The sequence below is a fragment of the Eptesicus fuscus genome, chromosome 14 (genome assembly GCF_027574615.1).
Source record: "Eptesicus fuscus isolate TK198812 chromosome 14, DD_ASM_mEF_20220401, whole genome shotgun sequence".
In the NCBI taxonomy this organism is placed as follows: domain Eukaryota; kingdom Metazoa; phylum Chordata; class Mammalia; order Chiroptera; family Vespertilionidae; genus Eptesicus; species Eptesicus fuscus.
This window is the reverse complement of record NC_072486.1, coordinates 13,286,503-13,312,677: the sequence shown is the minus strand read 5'-3', so window position 1 is coordinate 13,312,677 and position 26,175 is coordinate 13,286,503. Positions and strand designations below refer to the sequence as shown.

Sequence of the window (26,175 nt, the reverse complement as noted above, 5' to 3'; positions counted from 1 at the left end):
CTCCGCCCCCCATCTTGGCAGCACTGGCCAGCACTGGGAGGAGCTGGTCGCCTCACTTAGAGCAAAGGAAGCCCAATTGTGACATTTCAGCTCGAGCTGGGTGAGTGAGTCCGTAAAGGCACAACAGCAAGTGGAGCAATCAATGAGGTTGGAGATGAAGGTTTTATTTGGCGAAGGGCCTTAAAACAGGGTCCAAAGGAGAGGAAGTTGCTAGGAACCTCTTTGGAACTGTGGAATCGCAGCCTTGAAAGAGTGCCTCTCGAAAGTGCATAAACACGCTGAGAGCGAGTGAGTCAGAAGCACATGAATTGTAAGAGGTTGAACCCAAGAGGCCACATCGGGCAACGCTGCTTAATACCATCACATGATCCGCCCCGAGGCCCATATTTAATTAAAAGAAGGAGCGGGGCGCAGGAGAGGCCAGAAGAGGCTGCTGTTCTTCGCAGATGGAGCCAGGGGAGTTGGGAGCTAAGCCGTGATTGCTGGGTCCGGAGAGGAGAGCACGGTCAGCATGGAATGTGCCTACTGCTTCCTGGGCTGTCTGCTTCTGGCTGCAGCAGTGCCCCTGGACGCCGCCAAACGTGAGCCATTCTCCGTGTCTGTGTTTAGCCCGTTCTCTGGCTAGGGGCTGGCGTGCGGGGCTGTCTGGGGTAATGCCGTCTGAGCCAGAGCTGGGCTCCACGCTCAGTCATTTCTTCTGGAAACCGCTGGGAATGTTGGAACCACAGCAAAATGCCTCCAGCTCCATTCTTTGCTTCGGGCTCATAGAAACTAATAACCGTGCAGCCTCTCTCTTATGGAGCTTTCCCTCCCCCCCACCCCCCCATCACAGTTGGGGCCTACTGTCTTGCCAGACAGGGGAGGGTGGGGGTGCAAGGGGAACAGTCTCTGGCCTGAGAACAGAGGGACGCTACCCACTGCACTTTGGTTTCGATCCGGTAGGGTAAAGCGCTCAGGGGCCCCAAATCTGGAGATGAGCTCTCTAACAATCCCAACCCAGAAGCGCACCCCGCTGAGATTTCTCCCCAGAGCTGCGTGAACGGCCCGGCCGCTTTGGTGAGGTTACTGCAAGAGAGCTGAAGGCCAGGCCTCTATTCTGGTTCGCACTGCAGGTTGGAGGCTTGTTAACAATGCCCAAGCCCAGATCCCTGAAACAAGAATCTTTGGAGGTGGGTCCGTGCACCCTTGTTTAAAAAGCTCCGCCCTAGCCGGTGTGGCTCAGTGGATAGAGCGTCGGCCTGTGGACCCAAGGGTCCCGGGTTCGATTGCAGTCAAGGGCACATACCTCGGTTGCAGGCTCCTGCCCGGGCCTGGGCCCAGGTCAGAGGCGTGCAGGAGGCAACCAATGGAGTTTGATGTTTCTCTCCATCTTTCCCTCTCTCTTCCACTCTCTCTAAAAATCAATGGAAAAATACCCTCGGGTGAGGATTTGAAAAACAACAACATAAAAAGCTCCTCCTGTGAGTGGAATGCAAAGCCGGAGTTTGAGCCGTTGAGGTCAGAGGCAGCCCCCTTGTCCAGTCCCGGGGCCCCCGGGTGGCGATGGGCCGCGCGCTCCAGCAGCCAGCGTGGAGCAGGAGTCAAGTGTGCGTCACCCAGAAGGGCCGCCCACCTGGCTCCTAAAGGCGTTCACTGGCTGAAAAGTCAGGGATCCCGGTTCTGCCCGGTGACTTCCCGGGGCCCAGGGGAGGGAGGCGCTGAGAAGGGACCGCCTCTGTGTCCCCACCGGCAGCCTGTGTGCTGGCTGCTTCCCTCCGTGGCTCAGGTCATCCCCACAGCACCTTCAGCACCTTCGTGGGGCAGCCGGTCCTGGCCCAGTTAACAGGCGGGGACACAGAGCTCGGCCTGCCGCTCCCCTGCTCGCCTCAGGGAGCAGCATCTCAGACCCTTGGCCCAGGGGCCTGCGCACACATCCTTCCCACGCCTCCTGGCGGGAGAGAAGTGTCTACAGTTATGTTGTCCTTGCAAAGTGGGAACCAGAGAGGAAGGCGCAGGAAACTGCTGGCAGCCCCGGAGGGCAGAGAGCGTGTCCCTGGGACAGGGAGGCCCAGGCGGGGCGGGGCGTGAGAAGGGGGTGCTAGGGGTACAGGAGCCCCAAAGTGGGGGCAGGGAGCGACCTTTGGGGGGAAATGGAGGGAAGTGGCCAGAGGCACGTCCAGTTCTGATCAGGGCTGGGAAGACCCTGCCCCGCCATCTCCTGGGACTGGGCGCCATCTCCTGGGACTGGGCCCGGTGTCTTTGACAAGGGACTGGGTAGGTGCCAGGGTCGGAGAGCGCGGGGGAGGCTGGCATTGTGATGATCCCGTTTCCCAGGCCAGGAAACAGGCCACAGAGAGGGCAAGAAACTGGCCCCAGGCCACACAGCGGGCAAGAGGAAGAGGGCCGCTGCCACGCCACCGTCCTTCCTGCGGCTGCACAGCCGTGGGCCCCCTGCCAGCCGTGGGCAGGAACAGTGACTTGGCTCCATGCAGCTTTCATTTCCTCCTTTGCCCAACTGGGTAAAGGGGTTCTTGCGAGATCAGCCAACGGCAGGTGCTTGGAGTGGGAGACCTACAAGGTAGCGATCGTCTTCCTCAACCAACCTCCTGGGTGACTCCCCAGGAGGCCTCGGTCCGGGAGGTGGAGGGACTGAGAACTGACAGGTCAGTGGAGGCCTGCGCCCAGTTCTAGCCTCCTTTCCACCCGCACCCCTTTGCTTTGCTCAGTAAAACGGGGTTGGATCTCTCCGTTGATTTGAGAGGAGCCCATTAGGCAACGTAACAAAACCCTGATGTTCCTGGCTCCTCCCGGCCCTAACGCAGAGCTGCTGGCCACAGGAAACGGGATGGGTAGGATTCACAGTGTTGAACACACTAAGGGATCCTTACCGCTGTCCAATCACAGCCCTGGGAGGAAGGAGGGAGAGGAAGGTGCTGACAAGCTAGTTAAGGATCAGCCTCAGCCACAGGTGGTGATGGGCGAGCAGGGAGGCCAAAGTGCCCACAGGAAAGCCGGGGCTGAGCTGGGAGTGACTTCATTGACCTTCACACGTATCTCTGCCCCCAGCACACCCCTCTTTTCCCCCTTCTAGTCTGCTTACTATTGGGTGTTGTTTTTTCCTTCTGCTTTTATTTATTTTTTTTAAAAAATGTATTTTATTGACTTTTCACAGAGAGGAAAGAAGAGGGACAGAGAGCTAGAAACATCAACCAGCTGCCTCTTGCACACCCCCCACAGGGGATGTGCCCTCAACCAATGTACATGCCCTTTGACCAGAATCGAACCTGGGACCTTTCAGTCCGCAGACCAACGCTCTATCCACTGAGCCAAACCGGTTTCGGCTCCTTCTGCTTTTAATTCAACTTTTAATTCGGCGGTCATTGTAGATTCATATACAGTTGTAAGAAATACTACAGCCCAGCCGGGTGTGGCTCAGCGGTTGAACGTCAACCCAGGAACCAAGAGGTCACTGGTTCGATTCCCGGTCAGGGCATATGCCCAGGTTGCGGGCTCGATCCCCAGTGGGGGGCGTGCAGGAGGCAGCCAATCAATGATTCTCTCTCATCATTGATGTTTCTATCTCTCTCTCCCTTTCCCTTCCTCTCTGAAATCAATAAAAGTATATTTTTAAAAATACTACAAAATGATCCCCCTGTACCCTTTACCAGGTTTCTCCCTCTGGTAGCATCTTATAAAACTAGTGTATAATATCACAACCAGGATATTGACATTGGTACAGTCAAAACACAGACTGTTCCATCGCCACAAGGATCCCTCATCCCTTTAACAGCCAAACCACCCAGCCCCAGCCCCTGGCAACCACCAATTCATTTTCTATCTTTATAATGTTATGTAAATGGCATCATTACAGAATGTCATCTTTGGGGATTGGCTTTTTTTTTTTTTTTTTAACTCAGCGTACCTTACTGAGGATGTTGCATGTATCAGTAGTTTGTTCTTTTTACTACTGAGTAGTAGTATTCCACGGCATGGATGGACCACACCTTAACCCTTCGCCCAGGGAGGGATATCTGGGTTGTCTCAGCGTGGGCTGTTTTGAATAAAGCTGCTAGGAACATTCATGCCCAAGTTTTTATGTGAACATAGGTTTCCTTTTCTCTGGGATAAATGCCCAAGAGTTCAATTGCTTGGTTGCATGGTAATTACATGTTTAGTTTTACAAGAAACTGCAAACTGTTTTCCAAATTGTGACTGTACCATTTTACAGTCCCACCAGCCATGTATGAGTGATCCGGTTTCTTCCCATCGTCACCTACATTAGCTGTGTCCCTATTTTTTATTTTAGTAATTCTGAAGGGTGTATAGTGGTATCTCATTGGGCTTGTAATGTACATGTCTCTACTGGTTGGCGATACTGAACATCTTTTCATGTGTTTCTGTCTGCACAACCTGTTTTGTGAAATGTCTGTTTAAGTCTTTTAATTGGGTTGTTTGAGTTTTAACATTGAGTATTGAAAATTCTTCATATATTCTAGATATTAGTTCTTTCTTAGAAATGTAGTTTGCTAATATTTTCTCCCTGTGTTTAATTTGCCGTTTCATCCTCTTCTCATGGTATTTCACAGAGCAGAATTTTTTTTTTTCATTTTAATGAGGTCTCATTTATCATTTTTTTTCCTCCCATGGGTCGGATTTTTGGTGTCACATCTAAGAATTCTTGTCTTGCCTGGAGCTTGAAGCCCTCTCCTGGGCGTTCCACATTTTTGTAGCGCCATTTGCTGGCCTTCCTCCATCAGATTGCTTTTGCATCTTTGTAAAAAATCGGTAGGGCGTGGGATGGGAATGGGGGGATGAGGACAAATATGTGACACCTTAATCAATTAAGAAATTTAAAAAAATAAATAAAATAAACTTTAAAAATAAAAAAAAATCGGTAGGGCATTTTTGTGTGGATCTATTTCTGGGTTCTCTATTCGGTCCCATGGACCTACGTCTATACCTTGTCACTCTCGTTTTAATTTTGTATTTTTCCTTGACTTCTGACATTTAACATCAGAAGAAAGATCTGTTTTGATGATGTTTCTGGAAACACTGCCTTTCTCTCAGGAGCTGAGGAAAAGGAAGACTCTTGAGAACAGTGGGGCAAACTGGTTCTTGGGCTCAAAAGGTGTGAATCTTCATTTCTGCTCAATTAAAGATGATCCTGAGTGGATCCCATCACTTCTCTGGGCCTGAATCTCTTCATCTATAAAACATTCTTTCCAGATTGAACATCTTGCCATTCTGTGACTCAGTTCGAGTGACTTTCCAGTTACAAACATTTATTGATAAGCATGCCATTTCCTGCCCTCACTTAGGAGTATCATTTTCCCAAATAGGAACAATCTCATAGAATCACAGGACATTTGGTTTTCGTCTGATTTGAAGGCCCAGAGAAGACATGGCCTGGGGTCACCCAGCCTGGTTAGTAGCTGAACCAAGACTAGAAACCAGATTCTGTGACTTCCAGTTCAATATTCTTTCCTATTCCATCTGCCTCCCTTATAAGAAGGGAACAACATGCCGCTCCCTCCTCCTTCCGGGAAGGAGGAATAGAAGACAGAGATTAGTGGCATCCACTCCATACGGCTTCTCTGACTACCTACCAAATACCACCCCTCACGGAAGGCCTCTTCCAGGGTTTAAGAGAAGACAGCATTTCTGGCTGTAAGAATCCACGACCACACCAAGAAATAAGACCATATGAATTGATGAGAAAACAGTTTATGATAATGTATAATCAGGGGCTGACAGAGTTTGGGGCTGTAATAGATTACTTAAATAGATTGAGTAAGACACTTAGTATCTCAATAAGTCCAAAGGTAGGCAAGACTATCGTAAGAGCTCAGCAATATCACCAAGAACTGTTCATCCTTACATTCTGAAATCCTTGAGGTGTTGGCTTGCTTCCTCAGATTTGTGACCCCATGTTAAATAGGGCTACCCCAGCTCAGGCATCACATCATAGCCCTACCATCTCCAAAATCTATTCTGAATAGAATTACCTAAACACACCAAGTAAAAGATAGAGTGGATTTTTTAAAAAAAAATCAATATGGCCGAAACCGGTTTGGCTCAGTGGATAGAGCGTCGGCCTGCGGACTCAAGGGTCCCGGGTTCAATTCCGGTCAAGGGCATGTACCTTGGTTGCGGGCACATCCCCAGAAGGGGGTGTGCAAGAGGCAGCTGATCGATGTTTCTCTCTCATCGATGTTTCTAACTCTCTATCCCTCTCTCTTCCTCTCTGTAAAAAAAATCAATAAAATATATTTTTTAAAAAAAACACCAATATGCTATCTATAAGAAATCCACTTGAAAAATAAATACATATATATATATATTTATATGTATATACACATTAGTGTGTGTGTATATATATATATATATATGTATATATATATGTGTGTATATATATACACACACACACACACACACACACACACACACATATATATGATGGAAAAGGATGTGCCAGTTCAACACTGGGCATTAATATCAAGGTATTCTCAGAACAAGGAGTATTACCAGAGATAGAAGTCAATTCCTCATGATAAAAGGATTAATTTATGAAGAAGATTAAACATTCAGAGCTTCAAAATACATAAAGCAAAACCTGATAGAACTGAAAGAAGAAACTGGCAAATCCATCATAATAGTTGAAGATTTCAACATTCCTCTCTCAGGAACTGAAAAAACAAGTACACAGAAAAGCAATAGGAACCTAGACGTCTCAAAAAACACTGCCAACCAGCCTGACATAAATAACATTAAAATAACATTTGCTCAACAACTGCAGACTATACAAGTGCCTATGGAACATTTACCCAAACAGACCATCTGCTGGGCCACAAAAAACGTAGATTGTTCAACCGTGGGCTGTCCAGTATGCATCTCGGAATCCTGGAGGCATTCCTGAGCCTAGCATTCCTTTAGCCAAGTAAACAATTCAGAATGGGAAAAGATGCAAACATTGATCTGAAGATTATTGGTATCCGTGTTTTCCTGATGACATTGTGTAAATCAAAATACTCGGAGGAGATGTGTTGAAAAAAACAAATGATGGCTAAGAAATGCTGACTTTCACATTTTTCTTTGATTCATCTAAAGTACATGAAGTGATAGTGTCTGAATACGTGTATTAAAGGCATTTCCAGTGGAGATTAAAAAGAAAACGTTACTTGTTTGACATATTGGAAATATTATGTATGTTCTTTCTAACCTTATGAAATGCAAAGTGACTTTAACCATTGTTAGGTAAGTACTAAACGAGGAATAGAGTTGACTAAATAATTGGTTTTTCAAATATTGACACAGGATTTCATGATGTGCTGAGCAATGGAAGAACTTCTGGTCATATGAGGGAGCACAACCAATTAAATGGTTGGTCTTCAGATGAAAATGATTGGAACGAAAAACTCTATCCAGTGTGGAAAAGAGGAGACCCGAGGTGGAAAAACTCCTGGAAAGGTAAGCGGAATGATTCAACCCAAACAACTGTCATTTCCTATTTAAGTTAGTCTCAGATTATAGACTTGGAAATCACGTGGCTTATGTTTCTTCTGTGAATGACAGTGCTCTAGGCATCTGGATTTGGCAATCTCTCCTTTATCTCAACATATCACTTTCTAAGTCATACACACACACACACACACACACACACAGTTTGATCTCCTTAGAATTTACAAGTTTATGGTTTTTGGAAGACTTTGGAGAGTGAGCAGGTTTGGTCTCAAACCTATTTAACTCATGTGTGAACGGTCCTCTCCAGAAGATCTGAGACTCCAGAGTAGTTTTTGACCATCTCAACACTGTGGCTTGTCAGGAAGTGAGTATCTTTCTATTCACATGAATGAATGACTTCTTCAGTCATTGGTTTTGAGTTAAAAAAATATGAACTTTTAATACTTGGCTTCTCCATCCAAGTAAGCAGATTTTAAAACTTATTTTAAGTGAATGTTCTTTCTGTGTTTAGAGAATTCTTTAACTGGTCTGACCTCCTTTTATTATTTATCTTCTAGAATGTTGTACTCTGTAAACAAAATTAGGAATCCAGAAAATAATTTATTGTAAAGAGGCATAAGGATCCTCTGGCTGATCCTTAGAATTAGATTTGACTTGATGTCATTCATCAGTGAAAGGAAAGAGATGCCTAATCATGGAGCTCCGTTTTTCTTTGCTCTAGGAGGCCAGGTGCAGGCGGTTCTGACCAGTGATTCCCCAGCCCTGGTGGGCTCAAATATAACATTTGTGGTGAGCCTGGTGTTCCCCAGATGCCAAAAGGAAGATGCCAGTGGCAACATAGTCTATGAGAAGAACTGCAGAGATGGTAAGGAATGTTATTCACATCACAGGAACACGCTAGTTCTCCGAACTACTGGAGACCCATCTCAGAAACCTCGATCCTAGCAGGAGCTTCTCCCATGAATGCAAGATGCTGCTATCATCCCAAGTCACCCTCTCAAGTTGATGATGGGGAGGGTGAGAGTGTGATTCCACTCAGTCTCTTCGCCAACATTAGCCAATGACCCTTCAGCAAACGGATGGCTCTCTGCTACTTGGAACCCTCTTTCAAAGCTGCATTGTCAAGCTCAGTTTTTTCTTAGTGTCCAGGTGATTGGACAGAGAATACCTTTTTGATTCTCAAATTTTGGTTTTATGACTTGGAATTCTTTTGGCTACTCAAGGAATAGCCAATTTGACAGATGTTTGTTGCTTAGAGTAATTCTGCTCACAGGTATTTCTTAAGCAAGTGCTGTGTAGCTAGCACAAATGACAAAATATATTTTGGATTTGTCTTGCTCTTAGTTAAAGCAGGTAAGTTCTTTGTTAAAGAGTAAAATTACAAATACATTAAGGAAAATTATCTTGTTGGAACTGTACATTCTTAAAAATGCCTAGCTAATTACTGAAATTCTTCAATCAGTGACAAGGCTATTAAATGCACCTAATGATCTAATTTTATTATTTAGAACTTCAATTAAACTGTCAACAGGTTCATTCCTTATTAATTTATCATATTCCTATGAGGAAAACACTAGATGCTGTAGAGAACGGGTTTGATAGTTCAGAAGTGTTGTATTTAAATTCTGTAGCATTTTTCTCTTTTTTTCCAAAAAAAATTTTTTTTAAAAGCTGCCCTAACTGGTTTGGCTCAGTGGATAGAGCATCGGCCTACGGACTGAAGAGTCCCAGGTTCAATTCTGGTCAAGGGCATGTACCTTGGTTGCGGGCACATCCCCAGTGCGGGGTGTGCAGGAGGCAGCTGATTGATGTTTCTAACTCTCTATCCCTCTCCCTTCCTCTCTGTAAAAAATCAATAAAATATATTTTAAAATTTTTTTCAAAAAAGCTGATTTTTATGAATGTTTCAAATGATAATCTGAAACATTTTTTGTATGAAAGAGATCTTGTGACTTATGAAAATTCTAAGAAAATTTTGATCACCACTACAAAGACCTGGGGATCGTTGAAGAAATGACTCCGGGTGTAGGGCAGGGTTGCAGGTGAGTTGGGGTATCTCCCAGCATGGGGGGTGCTCAGAGACTGATGGGGACCTGTCACAAGGACACAGAAGCCAGCTTGAAGGGGCTCTCACGGGCCGTGTCTGAGTCTATTGAAGAATAAAAATACTAATGGCTGTAATAGATTGATAAATAAAAAGCTCAATAAATGTCAGTGACGTAAAATGCCAAGAGTTGTTCTAGATAGAAAAAAAAAATACTGATTGTGACTTATTTAAAACGAAAAATGTCATACGTACAGAAAAGTAGAAAGTAGGGTACATTGAGCAGCCAAACACCCTACCTAGCTTCAGCAATTTAAACATTCTGGATATTTGTTCTCTCTCTCTCTCCCTCCCTCCCTCCTTTCTTCCCTCTTTCTCCTTTCTCCTCCCTCCCTCCCTTCCTTCTTTCCTTTCTTCCTTTCTTTCTAAAACAATATAGCCAAATGTAGGATGTGACCCTGGATTACTGTGGTAGGGTGGTAATGCATTGTGCCTGTGTAAGAGAATACCCTTCTTCTAAGGAAACGTGTGCTGAAGTCTTTAGGAGTGGGCATTCATGATGTGCAAGGAGTCGGGAGGAAAGGCTACCGATAGAGTGTATCCAAATAAGAAGACAAAACTACCCTCGGTTTGGTTTGAATACAGTTGTGATTTGGAGACTCGGTGTGAAGATAAAGTATGTTAAGCGAGATCTCTAGATCAAGCAGGTCAAACTCAAAGGCTAACATGGGCCAAATAAACGAGGCATGTGGCCCACGGGCCGCGAGTGTGACATGCTTGCTCTAGACTGAACGTTCCTGAGTGTTTGTTCTACATAAAACTTACTGAAATTGAACATGTATAACACACCTACAGAAAAATGCACAGATCATAAATGCACCATTGGATGAATTCTAAATATTAGGGCTGTAGTTGTTCAACTATATTGAAAAAAATATGAAAAGTGTCTAATTCAACGATGAGCATTGAGCAGTCTGATCCGGACGACGATCACGGTTTTTCTTTCTCTGCTTAGGAACAGGCCCCTCTGCTGACCCGTATGTTTACAACTGGACAGCGTGGGCCGAGGACGCTGACTGGGGAAATGACACCAACCAAAGCTACCGCGTGTTCCCCGACGGCCGGCCTTTCCCGCACCACCACCGGGGGAGGAAGTGGGGCTTCGTCTACGTGTTTCACACGCTTGGTTGGACTTTTACAAACCCCTTTAGCTTCTCCTTTATCTTTCCTTAAAATTTAAAATTTTTCTCTCTTCTTATTCTATAACCAAGAATTAATAACACTGAGTTTAATCATAGTTAATCTGTTAACTTTCCTTAGCCGGGATGTATATTGCTTAGTCTTGCCAAATTTCCAGGACACCAAAGAATTAAAAGGTAGGCGGGAAACCCCTGATTCAGCTTTCTTTGTTAAAACAAAACTCCTTTTTTTCTGGTCTAAAACAGTAATCTAAAAAAATACTAATATTTATTTATTTGAATGGCACACAGATGGGCATTTGTTGATTTATTCTTTAATTTTTTATATTGTCAAATGAATTTTTAAGAATTAAAGAAACGTGTTCTTTTTAGGAAATTTGGAAAATGCAGAAATGTACAAATGAAAAATCAGCCACCCATAATTAACACCAGAGGTTATCACTGTTAACACAATGGTGTTTTCTTTACTAATATTTCTTGATTAGGATTATACACATTTTTTTTCTTAATGTCACGAGTATTTGACTATATCATTAAAATTCTTTATATACATTATTTTAATGATTATATCACATTCCATTGTGTAGAAATAACATAATCTAACCACAGCTCTTCTTGGGCATAGCCAACCTTGTTTTCTTTTTTCACCCACAAATGGTATCCACTTTGCTTTATTGCTGGTGAAGTGATTACAGTTAGGAGGAGCAGATGTAGGTAGGTTATTTCTAGCAAAGCTGCTAAGTCCTTAGTTAAAATTGTCACCAGATGCCACCTGGCTCTGCGGATTTGACAATTGCTACCGATAGTGCAGCCTCCAAATTCCTAAATGCTTTGTCTTTCATTTCGTAAATGTGAGAAAGCTGCTCTTTCTCCAATTAACTATTTGCAAATCAAAACCAAGTATTAATAATGCCTTCTGATTGAACAAAGTACAAAATACATGTCAAATATTATGCCATCTATTTAAATGAGTTGATTTACAGCTGACTTTTTTCAATGCATGTCTGGCCCTTTGTCTGTCACCTCACCCCGTGTCATGATTTCTTTGACCTGACATGGAGTTTTCACGGAGTCTCTTACGCTTACTGACACTCAAGAGTCTGTTTAGCCTAGTTAACATCCATTAACTTAACTAGTTACAATGTCTTTATTTGCAATCAGCTTTTAGCCAGGAATTTTTGTTTTTCTCACAAGACTACTTTGAATTCCCATCTTCTGCTGAGGTCTTAGCGTTAACTGATATTGTCCCGCAACTAAGCATTGCCCCTGAGGTCTCTCTCTCAGTGCCAGAACTAACATTTTCCTCGCATATAACGAACCCCCTCAGGGACTCCATCAGAACTGTCTCTGAATGCCCAAATTACACATCCCTGAGAAGTCTAGTGTATTTTCCTAACACCTTTGAACAGGTGATAAACATGGTCTTTCAACATCCCCATCTCACAAGCATCCATCTTACAATACCTGTTGTTCCAATGACACATCTATACCAGGCGACTCAAAAGGATGAGAAACATCCTCGTGCCCTGAAGGAGAGGAGTCACTTTCACTGCTAGACAGCGGCAGCTAGATTTTAGGATAGGGTTCAAAAAGAAAAAGAATGGCTCAAGGGTGTCCTAGAATGCTTTTATAGAACCACCCCGTTCCTTTTTATACCCACCATACCATCCATCACTTACTGCCTGTTTGTACGCAAACACTATTAGAAAGTGGAGGATTCTAGTCCCCTTAAAAAAAAAAAATCTTCTTCTTAATGATATAGCCAGAATAGTAATATTATTACAAAAATAAGGTTGATTCTTGGGTACATTTTTTAAAATGCCATTGGCCACTTCACCATTACATTAAATGTATTTTCTATGGGAGATATATCTATTTCAAGTGCCAAGTCACTTACTTATAAGAAGTGTTTATTTATGAACTAATGACTGCATTATCCCACCAAACAGCTCTGTTGGTTTTACCCACGCAGTTACGTCTATTCAACTGTAGGTTTGTTTTTATAAGGTTTCATGTCACATCCCTTTCTGGTGCTCCCTCCTCAGAGCAATCTCAAAATGACCGTGGCTTGTCGTGAAGAAACAGCTTCCTATAATGGTCATGGAATAGTAACCAACACCTAACCATTTCCACCCTCTCACAGGTCAGTATTACCAGAAATTGGGACGGTGTTCAGCAAGCATTTCTATCAACACAACCAACGTGACGCTTGGCCCTCAAGTCATGGAAGTAACTGTCTATAGAAGAGACCGCAGGGCGTACGCTCCCGTCGCAAAAGTGAAAGATGTGTACCTGGTAACAGGTGAGCGGCGTGAAGGCTCCAGTGACTGAGGGGGAGGCCCTTAGGTCCGATGATGTTAGTGGGCTGAGAAGGAGTGAGAGCCGAGGGTTCTGGTTTGTGTTACCGTTCATCTGGACTCCTCCCCTCACACTTCTGTCCAAGGATGTACTCCCTCTGTTTTCCAGATTAACGTGGGGAAACTCTAGAAAAAACTTACACAGGAAAAAGAAAAACGATGCTGAATTATCCCTAATTTAAATGTTCGACTTAAAAAGTCTTATTGAATTCGTCCACTTAAAACCAAGCAATCCCGCATTCTTTCTATACATCTATGTCTTTCAGATCAGATTCTTGTGTTTGTGAATATGTCCCAGAAGAATGATCGAAATTCCTCGGATGAAACCTTCCTTAGGGACATTCCCATTCTGTTCAATGTCCTGATTCATGATCCCAGCCACTTCCTGCGCGAGTCTGCCATTAACTACAAGTGGAACTTCGGGGACAATACTGGCCTGTTTGTTTCCAACAATCGCACTTTGAATCACACGTATGTGCTCAACGGGACTTTCAGCCTTAACCTCACTGTGCAAGCGGCAGTGCCTGGACCTTGCCCTTCACCGACACCCAGACCTCCAAAGCCCACTCCTTCTCTCCGTAAGTGTTTTCCAGGTGATCTTTGGGGGTGGGGAGGTCCTTAACTGCTAAAAAACGGCATGTAAGTTAGAGTGTAACAGCCCTAGTTAAAAGGGTTGTGTACAGACTGCAAAAATCTGTTGGTTTTTAAAGCCATTTTATCACTATTTTAAGCTATTAGAATATGTTTAAAGACTTTGCAGGTAAACGTTGGTGACTTGTAAACCGCTCTTTGACCTTCCTGGTTTTCACTGGCCTCTGTCACGTGTACAGGTGCTTCCCCCTTCCAGCTCACACATTCTTGTTCGTCTCACGGTGTTTGTCGCTATGAGAAGACACGCTGGCGCCTTGTACCAAAACATTCAGGCCCTCCCACTTTCCTTCCTCCCACACACTCTTCTCTCCACTTCCATTCTCCTCCCTGCACTGCCCACATCCACTCAGTGTCCCATGAAGACACAGCCACACCTAAAAGCACTTTCTAAATGGCCCCAAAGGAATGTACCTTGAGAATATTTCTTGGCCAGCAAGCTGGAAAGACTACAGACATTAAAAATGTTCCGGATATAAAGCTTAATTAATTAAATCCCACCCTCTACTAATAGTATATGAGGACATTCAAGAAGTTCTTAAGCATCTACCTTAGCTTCCCTTCCCCACACAGCCATTAGCACATCTTAGCACCCCAGGATCCAGGGGGTTGTAATAGGTTGACATCCTCTCATTGGACACAAGAGGGCGCCATCACCAAGCCCAGAGGGACCATGCCATCATGATGTCTAACCTTGTCATTGTTTTTACCAAAAACCTGTTTGTTATAAATAATAAACTATCATAATAGTGTTATTAATAAAATGAGATATTATTAAACCAAACATATATAAATAAAGACACTATAATTTATTACTAATTTTATTCTTTAAAATATATGTTTTTAATTGTTATTAGAGAGAAGCGAGGAAGGGGGGAAGAGAGAGAGAGAGAGGTGAAGAAACATCCATTTGTTGTTCCACTTATGTATGCATTCATTGGTTGAATCTTGCATGTGCCCTGACCAAGGATGGGGCCCACACCCTTGACAAATCGGCATGATGCTCTAACCAACTGAGCTATCTGGCCAGGGCCCATCTGTCTGTTAAAGTGTTAGTTTTTCTCCATTAGCCCTTTAATCATACCTTGACTTTATAAATATAGACCCAGAGATATAAACTTGACTTTAGGTATGTCTGCAAAGCAACATGTGCATTTTTATAAGCATTCTACCAATGATAAAAGCGACTTTTATTATTTGGTCATTTTTTAAAGTTTTATTTTGAAATATAGCAGAGTCACCATTCCATGCTCTAACTTGACAGCTAAATTCTGCCTGCCAAGTACTCTAAAAGAAGTTCTCCAGTTTCCTGGAAACAGCCAGCCATCTTTAATACCCTGTACACACAAATCTATTGCTACAGAACACAGCGGTTAAATCTCAGGACTAAATGAGTAGGGATTATCCTGTAACTCCCGCAGGACCACTGCGAGACTCAGGGGGCATCCCCAAGAGTCTGCCACAGACAATCCTGCTGGTAACCCGCTGCATTTGAACCCAACATGGCATCGGAACCTTCCAGGCTTTACCCAAGTGGCATTTCCCAAAGTGTGTGCCATGGAACACTTGCTTCCAGAGATGCTCTGAGAAGGCCCCTCAGAGCAAAGGAGCTTCACGCTCAGTCCCCACTCACGGCTCCGAGGAGGCCTGGAGAGCTCTCCCACAGGGCTTCGTGCCTACGGGTCCCTGTGGTAAAAAGGGGGCCTTCTGAATGAAGCTTCGGTGCCCTTCCCGCAAAACTGGGTCCATTTCATGCCTTCTTAAATTTTAGAGAAAGTAGTGTTGCATTTTTACTATCATACTTTCTTTCCAGTCTTTTTGTCTTGTTAAAGGAATACCAACACCTTAATTAGAGCCTTTGAAATTATAACTAATTATCTTTTTACTGGGGTAAAATTGATGTATCACATTATATTAGTTTCAGGTGTACAGAGCATTACATTCATTGTTTTAATCCTACTCAAAGGGTTATTTTACAAAAGCATCTTGTGCCCACTCCTTTTCTTCCCCACATCTCTGCTCGCCAATAACTGAGGACGCTTAGAGTGTAAGGTTAGCAGCTATGAGACAGCCAAACAAGGGAAAAATTGCCTCCTTCCATGTTGCTTGTTTCTTAATCTATGATGCACCTACCTTACTATTTAAAATTATGTATCTTATATATGCTGTAGCATACCGTATTTCATCATGACTGTTGTATCACATATTTAAAATGGCTTCTACCTTTGATTTGCTTCCTATGTTTAAGCAAAATATGAGATTGCGTTTACTTACATAACCTAACAATTATAATGCCTTGCAGCTCTCACATCTATATGCATCATTACACGTTTAGTTCACATTTCGACAGCAATTTAAAAGTATAGGGTTCTTGATGTTTTTCTAAAGAGCAGGCAGACAGGTGTCTAGATTTTTGGTTCTATCATGTACATCTTTTACATCCTCAGCAACTAACCTAAACTCTCTTATTCAAACTCTGCAGCACCCGCGGGGGACAGCCTGCTGGAGCTGAGGGAGGCTCCCGACGAAGACTGCCGGATTAACAGATACGGCCACTTCAGAGCCATCATCACAATTGTAGGTAAGACCAGCAGGTGAAGGATGTTGGCGTCTACCGCAGGCCACCCACTCACTTCATTGACTCTGGTGGGTGCGGGTGGGGAGCAGGGGCACCCACTCTCTGTCCAAGGTGATGCCGCGCATACACGAGCCAAGACTCTACTGGTGTCTAGATTCCCACCTGCCTACCCCAGCCTTCCCACCACATCCTAGTGGACATGAGCTTCCGTGAGGCCCACAGACTGAGGAGCCTGCCCAGGCCCTGAATCTCCGGCCCTGTGCATCCTGGGAACCTGAATGAATGAGCCTTGAAAGAAGGCCAGTGACAAGTTCCCACAACTTCCGCTTTCTTCCCTCGCTGATTTCACAGTCACACTTCTTGTATGTAAGAAGCGTGTGTGAACAGGGCCACCACACACATTTGTGCATGTCAGGCACAGCCCACAAGCACCCAAACAGAGAAGACAGGTGGGGTCTGCAGCCAGGCCATGCACCCTGGACCTGGGGGTGGAGGTAAAACCCACGCTGTGTGCCCTGGGGCTGAGCCCCTCACGAGAGAAGCTGGCCAAGGCCTGCCCCTGGGGCAGCATCCCCCCCGGGACACCTTTTCCTGGAACACCTGCCCAGAGCGAGTACTACCTTCTAACACGGACACGGGATCAGAAATGAAGAGCGAGGGTGGGCTGAAGAGCCGTTCAGTTTGACTTTGAAAATGCTGCAGGGGCACGTATGCGAGGCGATGGGGTGGATTCCCGGATCGGGGTGTGTGTGGTGTCGGGTGGTGAGAAGGCTGTCTCCGTTTTGCTGGGCCTCCTGATTTGTAGTTTGATTCGGGTTGGTTTCCATTGTGTGTTGATGTGTTTTCCCCTGGGGGGTCGTTTTGTCAGAGGGAATCCTAGAGGTGAACATCGTGGACATGACAGAAGTCCTGACGCCCCTGCCACAGCCCGAGGACCCCTCGATGGATTTCCTCGTGACCTGCGAAGGGACGTGAGTACATCGTCTCCCTCAGAGGGCGGCCAAGTGAGGACCCCAGCCCTGAGCAGAGGCCTGACTCCAGTCTCCCCGACGAAATGGACTCATAGTCCTAGCTCATCAGTAAGCCAGGACAAGGGAGGACCCTGCGAGGCCTTCTCAAGGATGCATTTGTTACCTAAAGTAGAGCAATGCTCATTACCTTTAACTGTAGGTGACGTTGAATAATCACTATTGATCGAACAGTTACTATGTTCTTACCATTGCCCATCTGTGTTCACATAATCCTGTGAGTCCCCTCATTTTACAGATAGGGCCACGGTAATTATAGAACCTGCCCCCATAGACAGTGGGTCCCTGACAGCACAGTCCACAGGTGAAGATCTGGCTCAGAAACCCACTCTTTTTTTTCCAATGTTTTTATTGATTTTAGAGAGGGAGGAAGGGAGAGGGGGGAGAGAGAGAAAAACATTGATGTAAGAGAGAATCATGGATAGGCTGCCTCCTGCATGCCCCCTACTGGAGATCAAGCCTGCAACCCAGGCATGTGCCCCGACCTGGAATCAAACCTGCGACCTTTTGGTGCACAGGACGATGCTCAACCAACTGAGCCACACTGGCCAGGGCAGAGCCCCACTCTTAAGCTCCCCGAGGCTCCTCCAGAGTGGCAAGAGGCCGATGTGGAATAGCTGGGTCCCAGCATTAATTAACAGCAATGCCTGATAATCCTGCCTCTTTTTATAACTTACAAAGCTCCTCTAGTGCATTTTATAATTTGGCTTCCTACGGTTTGATTATAACTATATATAATAGACTAACTAGATATCAGTGAATATATGTACTACATCAATTAAACGTTCATGAATTAACTGATTCACATACACGTAAACCCAGTGATTAAAATGTATGTGTGTGTAAATGTATAAATGAACAAGAGCATGGGACGGTATAAAAACGGTAGCTAAGAAGCTCTCCAGCTTGGGGACTGAGGATTGACAGGAACTAGAGAAAAAGCCGACTGAAGAGTGAGGCTGTGGCAGAGGCCAGGGCATGCCTCCATCGCACCCCGCGCCCCCATGGGAGCCAGCATCAGAGCCCTGTTTCTCCCTCCAGGAAGTCGACTCAGAAGTGAAACCGTGGCTAAAACAGTCCTGCCTGGCCGGGTAGCCTAGTGGTCACCAGGACAGCTATCAAACATCTCTAGTTCAAGTCCCAGCTCCGCCTCTGACTGCTGTGTGATCTTGGGCCAATTGTCCTCTGTCCTGAGTGCTTCGTCCCTTGCTACGCTGGGATAATGTGACTTTCCTCATAAAGTCATCGAGAGGAATAGGCAGACCATGTCCTCTATCCAAAATGCAGGCCTCACACACGGTCAACACCATATACTCAGCTGTCGTCGCTGCTGTTGCTGTATTTTCCTCTGCAGGAACCTAGGCAGGGCCGGCTCTGGCATCTAGTAACGCATTTGCCTAAGACCTACGCCACCCGCCGTCTGCATCCTGGAGGGTCAGAAGGTAGAGGGAATGGCTTGGGCTTCACACAGGGCCCAACAGCCCCTGGCCTGCCTTGGTGGCACATAACGTCTTCCTGTCCCATCCCCAGGCCTCACCTTCCAGACAATAGGGAGGAAACAGTAGCTCATTCCCAGGCTTGTTGAAGGATGAATTATGTGACGATTCGACGTCAGATAGTTTGAGGGGAATTAAGGAGGATTTCAAGTTTATAGAAATGATTTTTCCTTTAAAGCTGCTTCATCCCCCTCTCTCCCTCCCGGTGCTGTGCACGCCCTCAGCATTCCCACCGAGGTCTGTACCGTCGTGTCTGACCCCTCCTGCCAGCTCGCCCAGAACACGGTCTGCAGCCCCGTGGAGGTGGCCATGGGCGACGCGTGCTTGCTGACCGTGAGGCGGGCCTTCAACGGCTCCGGGACCTACTGCGTGAACCTCACTCTGGGTGACGACGCGAGCCTGGCCCTCACGAGCACCCTCGTCTCTGTCCCGGGCAGACGTGAGTTTTGTGCTTTGGTTGTGGGGGCATTTCATAGTGCAGATAAAGGGCATCGTGTTTCATACTAAAGAGCTGTGTTAGCGATGTTTAATTTTATTTCAACGCAAAATTTATTGAACTCTTGTTAATGTGGGTTTGAGGCCTGGCATTAAAATCCAACAGCAAATCTATTTAGGGAAGGGATGAGAGAGAGAGAGAGACCGAGTGAAATCATGGCCAAAGAAAGCCTTTTGATGAAAAAAACTCAGCTCTGGTCATGGAGCAGTAATCACAGGATCTGATCACTGAATGCTCCAATAGATTCCTATTCCCAGGGGGAAGTGTGAACCAACATCAACAAATAATGATGTTCTCCAGTTAAACCATGGCGGGGAGGGGGGGCGAGGGGGGCTGGGATCAAGTTGTCATAGAAGCCACTTGGCAAAGATCTGAAGCCAAGAAGAGGAATAAGAAATCAAGCGGGGTGCTCGCTTCGGCAGCACATATACTAAAATTGGAACGATACAGAGAAAATTAGCATGGCCCCTGCGCAAGGGTGACACGCAAATTTGTGAAGCATTCCATTATTTAAAAAGAGAGAGAGAAAGAAGGAAGGAAGAAAGAAGGAAGGAAGGAAGGAAGGAAGGAAGGAAGGAAGGAAGGAAGGAAGGAAGAGAAAAGAAATCAAGTGGGCTCCTCGCTCCCTTCTAACTTGCCACTCTCTCCTTCCCTTCCCAAATTCAACTGAGCATCCCACGGAGACTATAGGAAACCAACTTACCTATTCCTCGGATGGTCACCAGAAAAACCCATCTTTACCCTCCCAGTGCTTGGAGAGGCAAATGTTTACAAAATGGGCTAAGAAATTTCCCTGAGAAATGTTCATTTTCTGGTGGCTTCCAATGTTTCCCAACCTCAAATTAAGGTCTCTACCTGGTGACCCTCACTGAATTTCATTTATCACCAGTTTTGTAGTGAAGTTACGGCTTTATCTCTTAGAAGGAGTGCTACGTGGTGGAATGGAAGGAAGAAGTTGTGTGCACATTACACTTGGTTTGCCTCTCGAGTACCGTCAGGTACAACCTAATGACTAACTCCCAAGTCACCCCTTCGGGCTTGGAGCCTGTCTCATAAGGTAACAGGTGCTCAGACATAGTCAGTCGTTAGTATAAAAGGCAGCTTTAGCCTCACTGAAAGAAAAATTGTAGTAACCACACATGTAATTATGTGTATGAGGGCTCATTGTTCGTAAGATCCAAGGTATAGATTTGAAAATACACACACACAAAAAAAACAAGAATACAAAGGAAGGAATTCTCCTTCCTGGGGGGCGGGTGCTTTGGGCCCTGGGGTGAAGAGCCACGAGGTAGGGGCTGAAAGGCAGCTGGAGCCTCCACACTGTCACCTCCAGGCTTTGTGCTGCCCCATTGGGGGCAGGGGGGGGGGGCAGGGAGGGTTGCCTTTAAAGTCATAACCTAGGCCATTGATGGGCAACCTTTTGAGCTTGGTGTGTCAAACTTCACCAAAAACCTGAGCATAACTCGGGTAGTGTGTCACTTTGAGGAAAAAACTAACTCCAAGACTCTAGTCGCAAATGTTTCATCCTCAGGAGCAGCAAATGTTTCATCCTCGGCATGCAGCCGCGTGTCATCAGAAAGGGCTACACGTGTCAGTGCTGACACGCGTGTCATAGGTTCGCCATCACTGAGTCCTAGGCTGTGAAGCTTCCTCGGTGCCGGCAAACCACTGTTCTCTTAACTGGATTGGATGCTAGATGCATGTCTAATGCTTCTTAGAGTGAGCGATAACTTTAGGGGTGACCCGAGCCAGCTCTCCGAATCTACATTAAGGACGTTCAGGAGAGCTTTGAATCCAGTGGGGCCGTCCCTTGGTGACTCAGGTATCAAAATCAGAATTCAGAAAAATAGATCATTGCTCAAAGGCAAATCCACAGACTCTCAGCTTTTACGCATTGATCCAATGAACACGCACAAAGCTGCTGCAGTTCTTCCAACAGATACTCAGTGAGCATCTGCTCCGTCCCCAGCACGGCTCTAGGCACAGGATCTACGGTTCTTTTGTGAGCAGAAACAGAGCACAAACAGATAAGAAGGCTTGTGAAGAAAACAGAACAAGGGCAGGGCAGGGAGAGCGACTAGCATGGGAGAGAGGCGACAAATACTGGCTTTTCAGATGGGGAGGTCGGGAGACTTCCTGCCGACCCGACCCGACCCGGCAGCACCCACTTGGTGAGGGGCCTCTGCTGAACGGAGACCCGAATTTGAATTGTGAGAAGATCTGAAGCCAAGAAGATCTGAAGCCAAGAAGAGGCCACCTGCAGGGTTAGGGTTTTATTCTGTGTGTGTAAGGGGAACCCCTGGTGGGTTTGAAGCTTGATCCTAATGGATGCTTTCAGAAGGTCCTACTGACTGCTGAGGGCAGCAAGGATCATTGGAGGAAAGAGATCTTCTCAGGGGCGAGGGCTGGTGGCTGGGACTGCAATGGTGGTGGCGGAGGAGAAGGAGGAAAAATAGATCAACCCCAGTTATACTTCGGCGGTAGAGACAAGATTTGCTGGGTTCCTGGAGTAAAGAGAAGACATAACCCTTGCTTCGTGGTTCTCACAACTTAATAGGAGAGAAATATGTGTAAGGAAGTAATTGCAACACAACGTGACTGAGGCAGAGGAAGAGAGGCGAGCAGTGACCAAGGAAGGGGTGACCGCCCCCTCATGAATGCCTGGAAGGCGCCCCAAAAGGGTAGGCACTTGAGATAAGCTGGGGAAGGACATTCCCAGCAGAGGGCGTGGAGATTTGAGAGTGTGGGGAGGATGGCCAACCCCCGGGTTTTCAGCACAGCTGGCAGGTACGTAGGTAGGGGTGTAGGTAGGGGGCGATGAGGCCGGAGCAGTGGGCGGGAGGGTCACGGAGCCCTCCGTCACGTGGGCGCGGCTGGGTCGCCTGAGACCGGAGCAGGTGTCTTCAGGACGTGACACCTCTCCCCTGAGCCCTTAACACAGTGGTCCAGACATGCTAACTCATTCTCTCAATGGAAGATAAGCTGGCCCGAAGGCCGCGTGTGATGTAATGGAAAAGATCACCGACAAGCCAGAGGGAGCCGTGTATCTTCTGAGAGCTCCTTTGTCATTTATGTGATTGCACTCCAAGCTGCATGTCCTCGAGGCGGAAGCTGTCACTCACCTGGTCTTCCTTCTGTTTTAAGGCGCAGGCTCCCCGGTGAGAATGGCAAGCGGTGCCCTGGCCTCCGTGGGCTGCTTGGCCGTATTTGTCACTGTCATCGCCCTCGTGGTGTACAAGTAAGTTGCTGGTGGTTCTAACACTTTAAATCACTGTGGTACGTTGTTGAAAACAAGTAGCAATGTGCTGCACAAATGGGCCATTTTCCCTTTTCGGTTTTTAACCATTTTGTGTGTGGGAGGAAAATCTTCCCATTGAATGATGAATACCAAACCAGCCTGTTGATTTTGCTGTGGGTTTTTTTTTTTTTTTCTTTTTTTTTTTTTAAATTCAAACAACGCTACCAGATGTCAGGAACTTAACAAAATTGTGTCAGCTCAATAGTTAACACGTAAGCTCAAATTATAGTAAACAGGCACATGTCTTGCACGAAGAAGAGGAAATAAATATATTTCCGAAAGACATCCGTGTCTTAAAAGCCATAGACGAGGTGAAATGGGATGAACCTTTTTGTACTTGGGCGGGTAAAAGCTTGGGGAAAGGAATTATCTCCCAGCTGGGGATGTTTTTAAAAATCTTCCTAACACATTGCTTTTCAGAAAACGCAAGGAATACAAACCGATAGAAAACAGTGCTGGGATCAAAGGCAAAGGCCTGGATGTTTTCCTGGAGCGCGCCAAGGTCAAGTTCTTCCCCGGCAGCCAGGAGAAGGACCCGCTGCTCAAGAACCCACCGGGAATCCTTTAACTCTCCAGCCTGGTTTCTGACCAACAGCTTGCTCTTCAGTGCCGTATGTGTGAGCTGTGCTAGCGTAGGGGACTGTCAACTTTTTTTCCTAAACGTTGCTGTAAAATATATGTACTGTGGTTTAGGGAGGTGCAATTTTTTTTATATAGGTTAAATGACATTTTAGAGAAGCGGAGAGGAATCATATGGCACGCAGCCTCGGCCATGTTATACAACTGATGGAGTCGGTCAGCCGTGCTTTCTTTCATTATGATTTATGTTTCGCTTATAATGCCTTCACAGGATTAGTAGGATAGACATACCGTATCTAAAGAGTAGGGGGAGAAGGTACTATTCATCAGAGTGACCAGGTTGCTTGGAAGGCGAGGATGGACTCTTTCCAGCTTCCCATACACACACATGCGTACAAGCAACGCACTGTACTCCTGTCCCTAAGACCATGCTCCCAGGAAACTGAAGCCTATTGCGAGGAGCATGCATGAGCTCCCAACAGGTCAACAGGCCAAGCCTCTGCTCTGATGCAGATGCTTGTTATACTAAAACAGCAATAAATCTAATCGGTGGGTGTGACTATTTTTGTGACAACCTGCCCCGCCCAGCTGTGTAAAGAAATGGTATCCGTTCGCTTATCGCACGGACATTTAGCGCTTTCTGTGTGTCAGGCATGTTGCTGCACAGATGGGCCGGCACTCGGTCTTGTGTGTGTGTGTGTCTGAGTTTCTATGCACTCCAGCGCATTTATTTGAAATTACAGATTGTGATTTTCCAAAGGAGACCCCTGGTTGTCCTACTACTTTCTCTATTTAAATGGTATAGAGACTTACCCTTGCCAGGTGGCTCAGTAGGTGGGAGTATCGTTCCATATACCAAAAGGTGACAGGTATGATTCCCGGTCAGAGCATATACCCAGATTTCGGGTTCGATACCCAGATTTCGGGTTCGATCCCCAGTCGGGGCAAGTACAGGAGGAAACCGATCAATGTTTCTCTCTCATATCAATGTTTTTCTCTCTCTACCTTCCTCTCTCTCTAAAAATCAATGGAAACATATCCTCGGGTGAGGGTTAAAAAAAAAAAGTTACAGAAATTTGATCAGTAAGGGTTTAACTTCCATTTGTAACTAAAACTATTTACCATATGTCAGACATGACATTTTTTTCCTCTCTTCCCTGCAAAATAAAGTATGAAAAGAGACAAGATCCTGGAATTGTAATTATTTTTTAATTTGTTGTTTGCCTTTTGGTTTCATTTATAATTTTGACACATAGAAAGTTGTTTAATGTGGAGCAAGAGAATTTCATAAGCATTTTATACTTTTAAATATATATTTAAAATTTCACAGTGTTTGAAATGTCAATAAATTTAATATGTAAGTGTATATAATCAGGCCAATCTAAAAGAAGAGGTTTTCCAAAAACAATTGTTCCGGACTCCTGAAACAGTCAGTAGTATATTAAAAATGAAGGCGAGAGGCTAGTTCTAAATCCTAGATCAGCAAACTTCTTCTGTAAAGGGCCAGATAGTAAATATTGTAGGTTTTGTGCGTCATACAGCTTCTGTCGCAACTACTCAACTCGGCTACCACATACATAAATAACAAACAAGTTCCAGCAAACGCCTTCTTACAAAAGCAGCTGGGCCCTAGCCGGTTTTGCTCAGTGGATAGAGTGTCGGCCTGCGAACTGAAAGGTCCCAGGTTCGATTCTGGTCAAGGACACATGCCTGCGTTGTGGGCTCGATCCCCAGTGGGGGGCTTGCAGAAGGCAGCCAATCAATGATTCTCTCTCATCATTGATGTTTCCAACTCTCTCTCCCTCTTCCTTTCTCTCTGAAATCAATAAAAATATATTTAATAAAAATAAAAGCAGGTGGGAAGTCAGATACGCCCTCGGCCACCGTTTGTTGACCCCTGTTCTAGACCAGAAGAGACTAGAGAGACACAGCAACTGAAAGCAGCTTAGCAGTCTGAATCGGAGCCTGCGTGGAGAATCAAAAGGCTATGAAACATATTCTTGGGACAACTAAGGGAAATTTAAGTGCATACATACTGGGTGCCAGATGATCTAATGGAATTATTGTTAACTTTCTTAAGAATGGTGAAGAATTCTCAAGGAGCTGGTGGAGATCAACATTAATCTTGTGCATTCACTTCATAGATGGCCTAGATGCCAAAAATTAAGCTATTAGTTCTGAAACCATCTCCGAAGTATAAAGAAAGTGCAGAACATGAATTGCGATATTTCTCCCCATTTACGTGTTGGCTGCAGGTCTCTGTTCTCAGCCATGGGTTACTCTGCCCCTTGGGAGTCATTGATAATATTAGGAGGCATTTTGGGTTGTCACTACCAGGGTGAGGTGCTGCTGACATCTAGTTGGTAGAGGCTAGGAATGCTGCTACACATCCTACAAACTACAGGACAGCACCCCACAACAAAGCACCCCATGTGATCTGGCCAAAACGTTAGAAACCCTGTCATGGATTAATTGAAGAAACCCTTGACCTGGATGTAAAGACAGAAGACTTGGATTCAAGTCCAGCCCTGCCACTTAAAGGTGAGTAACCGGGGCAAGTTATTTTTGACCTTCCTTGAGCCTCGGTCTCCTCATCTGTAAAATGGATATGTGGTCCCCCCTTTGCTTATTTCACAGGGCTGCGACAGACCCCCCTGAGAGAATGAATGGGCATGAAGGCCTCTGTAGATGGCACTGTGGTGTGTACCACTATGTGAGGCCTGAGGACAGAGCAGTGGAAAGATGCTTGGTCATTTTTATGACGATTAGGAGGCCAGGACATTAGTACCTACACAGAAAAGTATTATCAAGTTGCAGCAGAATCACTCGGAGGTTAAAACACAGACTCCTGAGCCCCACACCCAGAGTTTCTAATTCAGTGTTCAGGGGTGGGCCCATAATTTGGATTTCTCACCCGTTCCCGGTGATGCTGATAATGCTGCTCCCAGCACCTAATTTTGAGAACTATGGTCTTGAGATCCAAACTTTCCTTCTATCAACAGAGGGTAGCAG

The 26,175-nt window shown here is 45.5% G+C and overlaps 1 protein-coding gene and 1 non-coding gene across 3 annotated transcripts; both read left to right on the top strand.

The window, feature by feature from the left end:
• The first annotated feature begins 394 nt into the window (after positions 1-394).
• GPNMB (glycoprotein nmb) lies at positions 395-24,350 on the top strand. 2 transcript variants are annotated; one of them, XM_054725951.1, is made up of 11 exons: positions 395-581; positions 7,294-7,446; positions 8,162-8,305; positions 10,500-10,670; positions 12,827-12,985; positions 13,307-13,618; positions 16,171-16,269; positions 17,135-17,237; positions 19,015-19,229; positions 22,437-22,524; positions 23,005-24,350. In XM_054725951.1, the coding sequence occupies exons 1-11, from the start codon at positions 512-514 to the stop codon at positions 23,150-23,152; spliced, it is 1,662 nt and encodes a 553-aa protein (XP_054581926.1). In that variant the 5' UTR covers positions 395-511; the 3' UTR covers positions 23,153-24,350. The 2 variants fall into 2 exon arrangements, with proteins under 2 accessions (XP_054581926.1, XP_008146361.2); XM_008148139.3 differs by having other exon boundaries at positions 22,431-22,524.
• LOC114235011 (U6 spliceosomal RNA) lies at positions 19,693-19,799 on the top strand. The gene has a single exon (XR_003621194.1). It is a non-coding gene; the product is annotated as a U6 spliceosomal RNA (small nuclear RNA).
• Positions 24,351-26,175: the final 1,825 nt, after the last annotated feature.

What these genes read in the sequence shown, in the direction of transcription:
- GPNMB (XM_008148139.3), top strand. Translation starts at nt 512, where the DNA reads ATGGAATGTGCCTACTGCTTCCTGGGCTGTCTGCTTCTGGCTGCAGCA. An exon ending in GTGGAAAAACTCCTGGAAAG is followed by an intron (nt 7,447 to 8,161) that starts GTAAGCGGAATG and finishes TCTTTGCTCTAG; the next exon opens with GAGGCCAGGTGCAGGCGGTT. An exon ending in CGTCTCTGTCCCGGGCAGAC is followed by an intron (nt 19,230 to 22,430) that starts GTGAGTTTTGTG and finishes TTCTGTTTTAAG; the next exon opens with GCGCAGGCTCCCCGGTGAGA.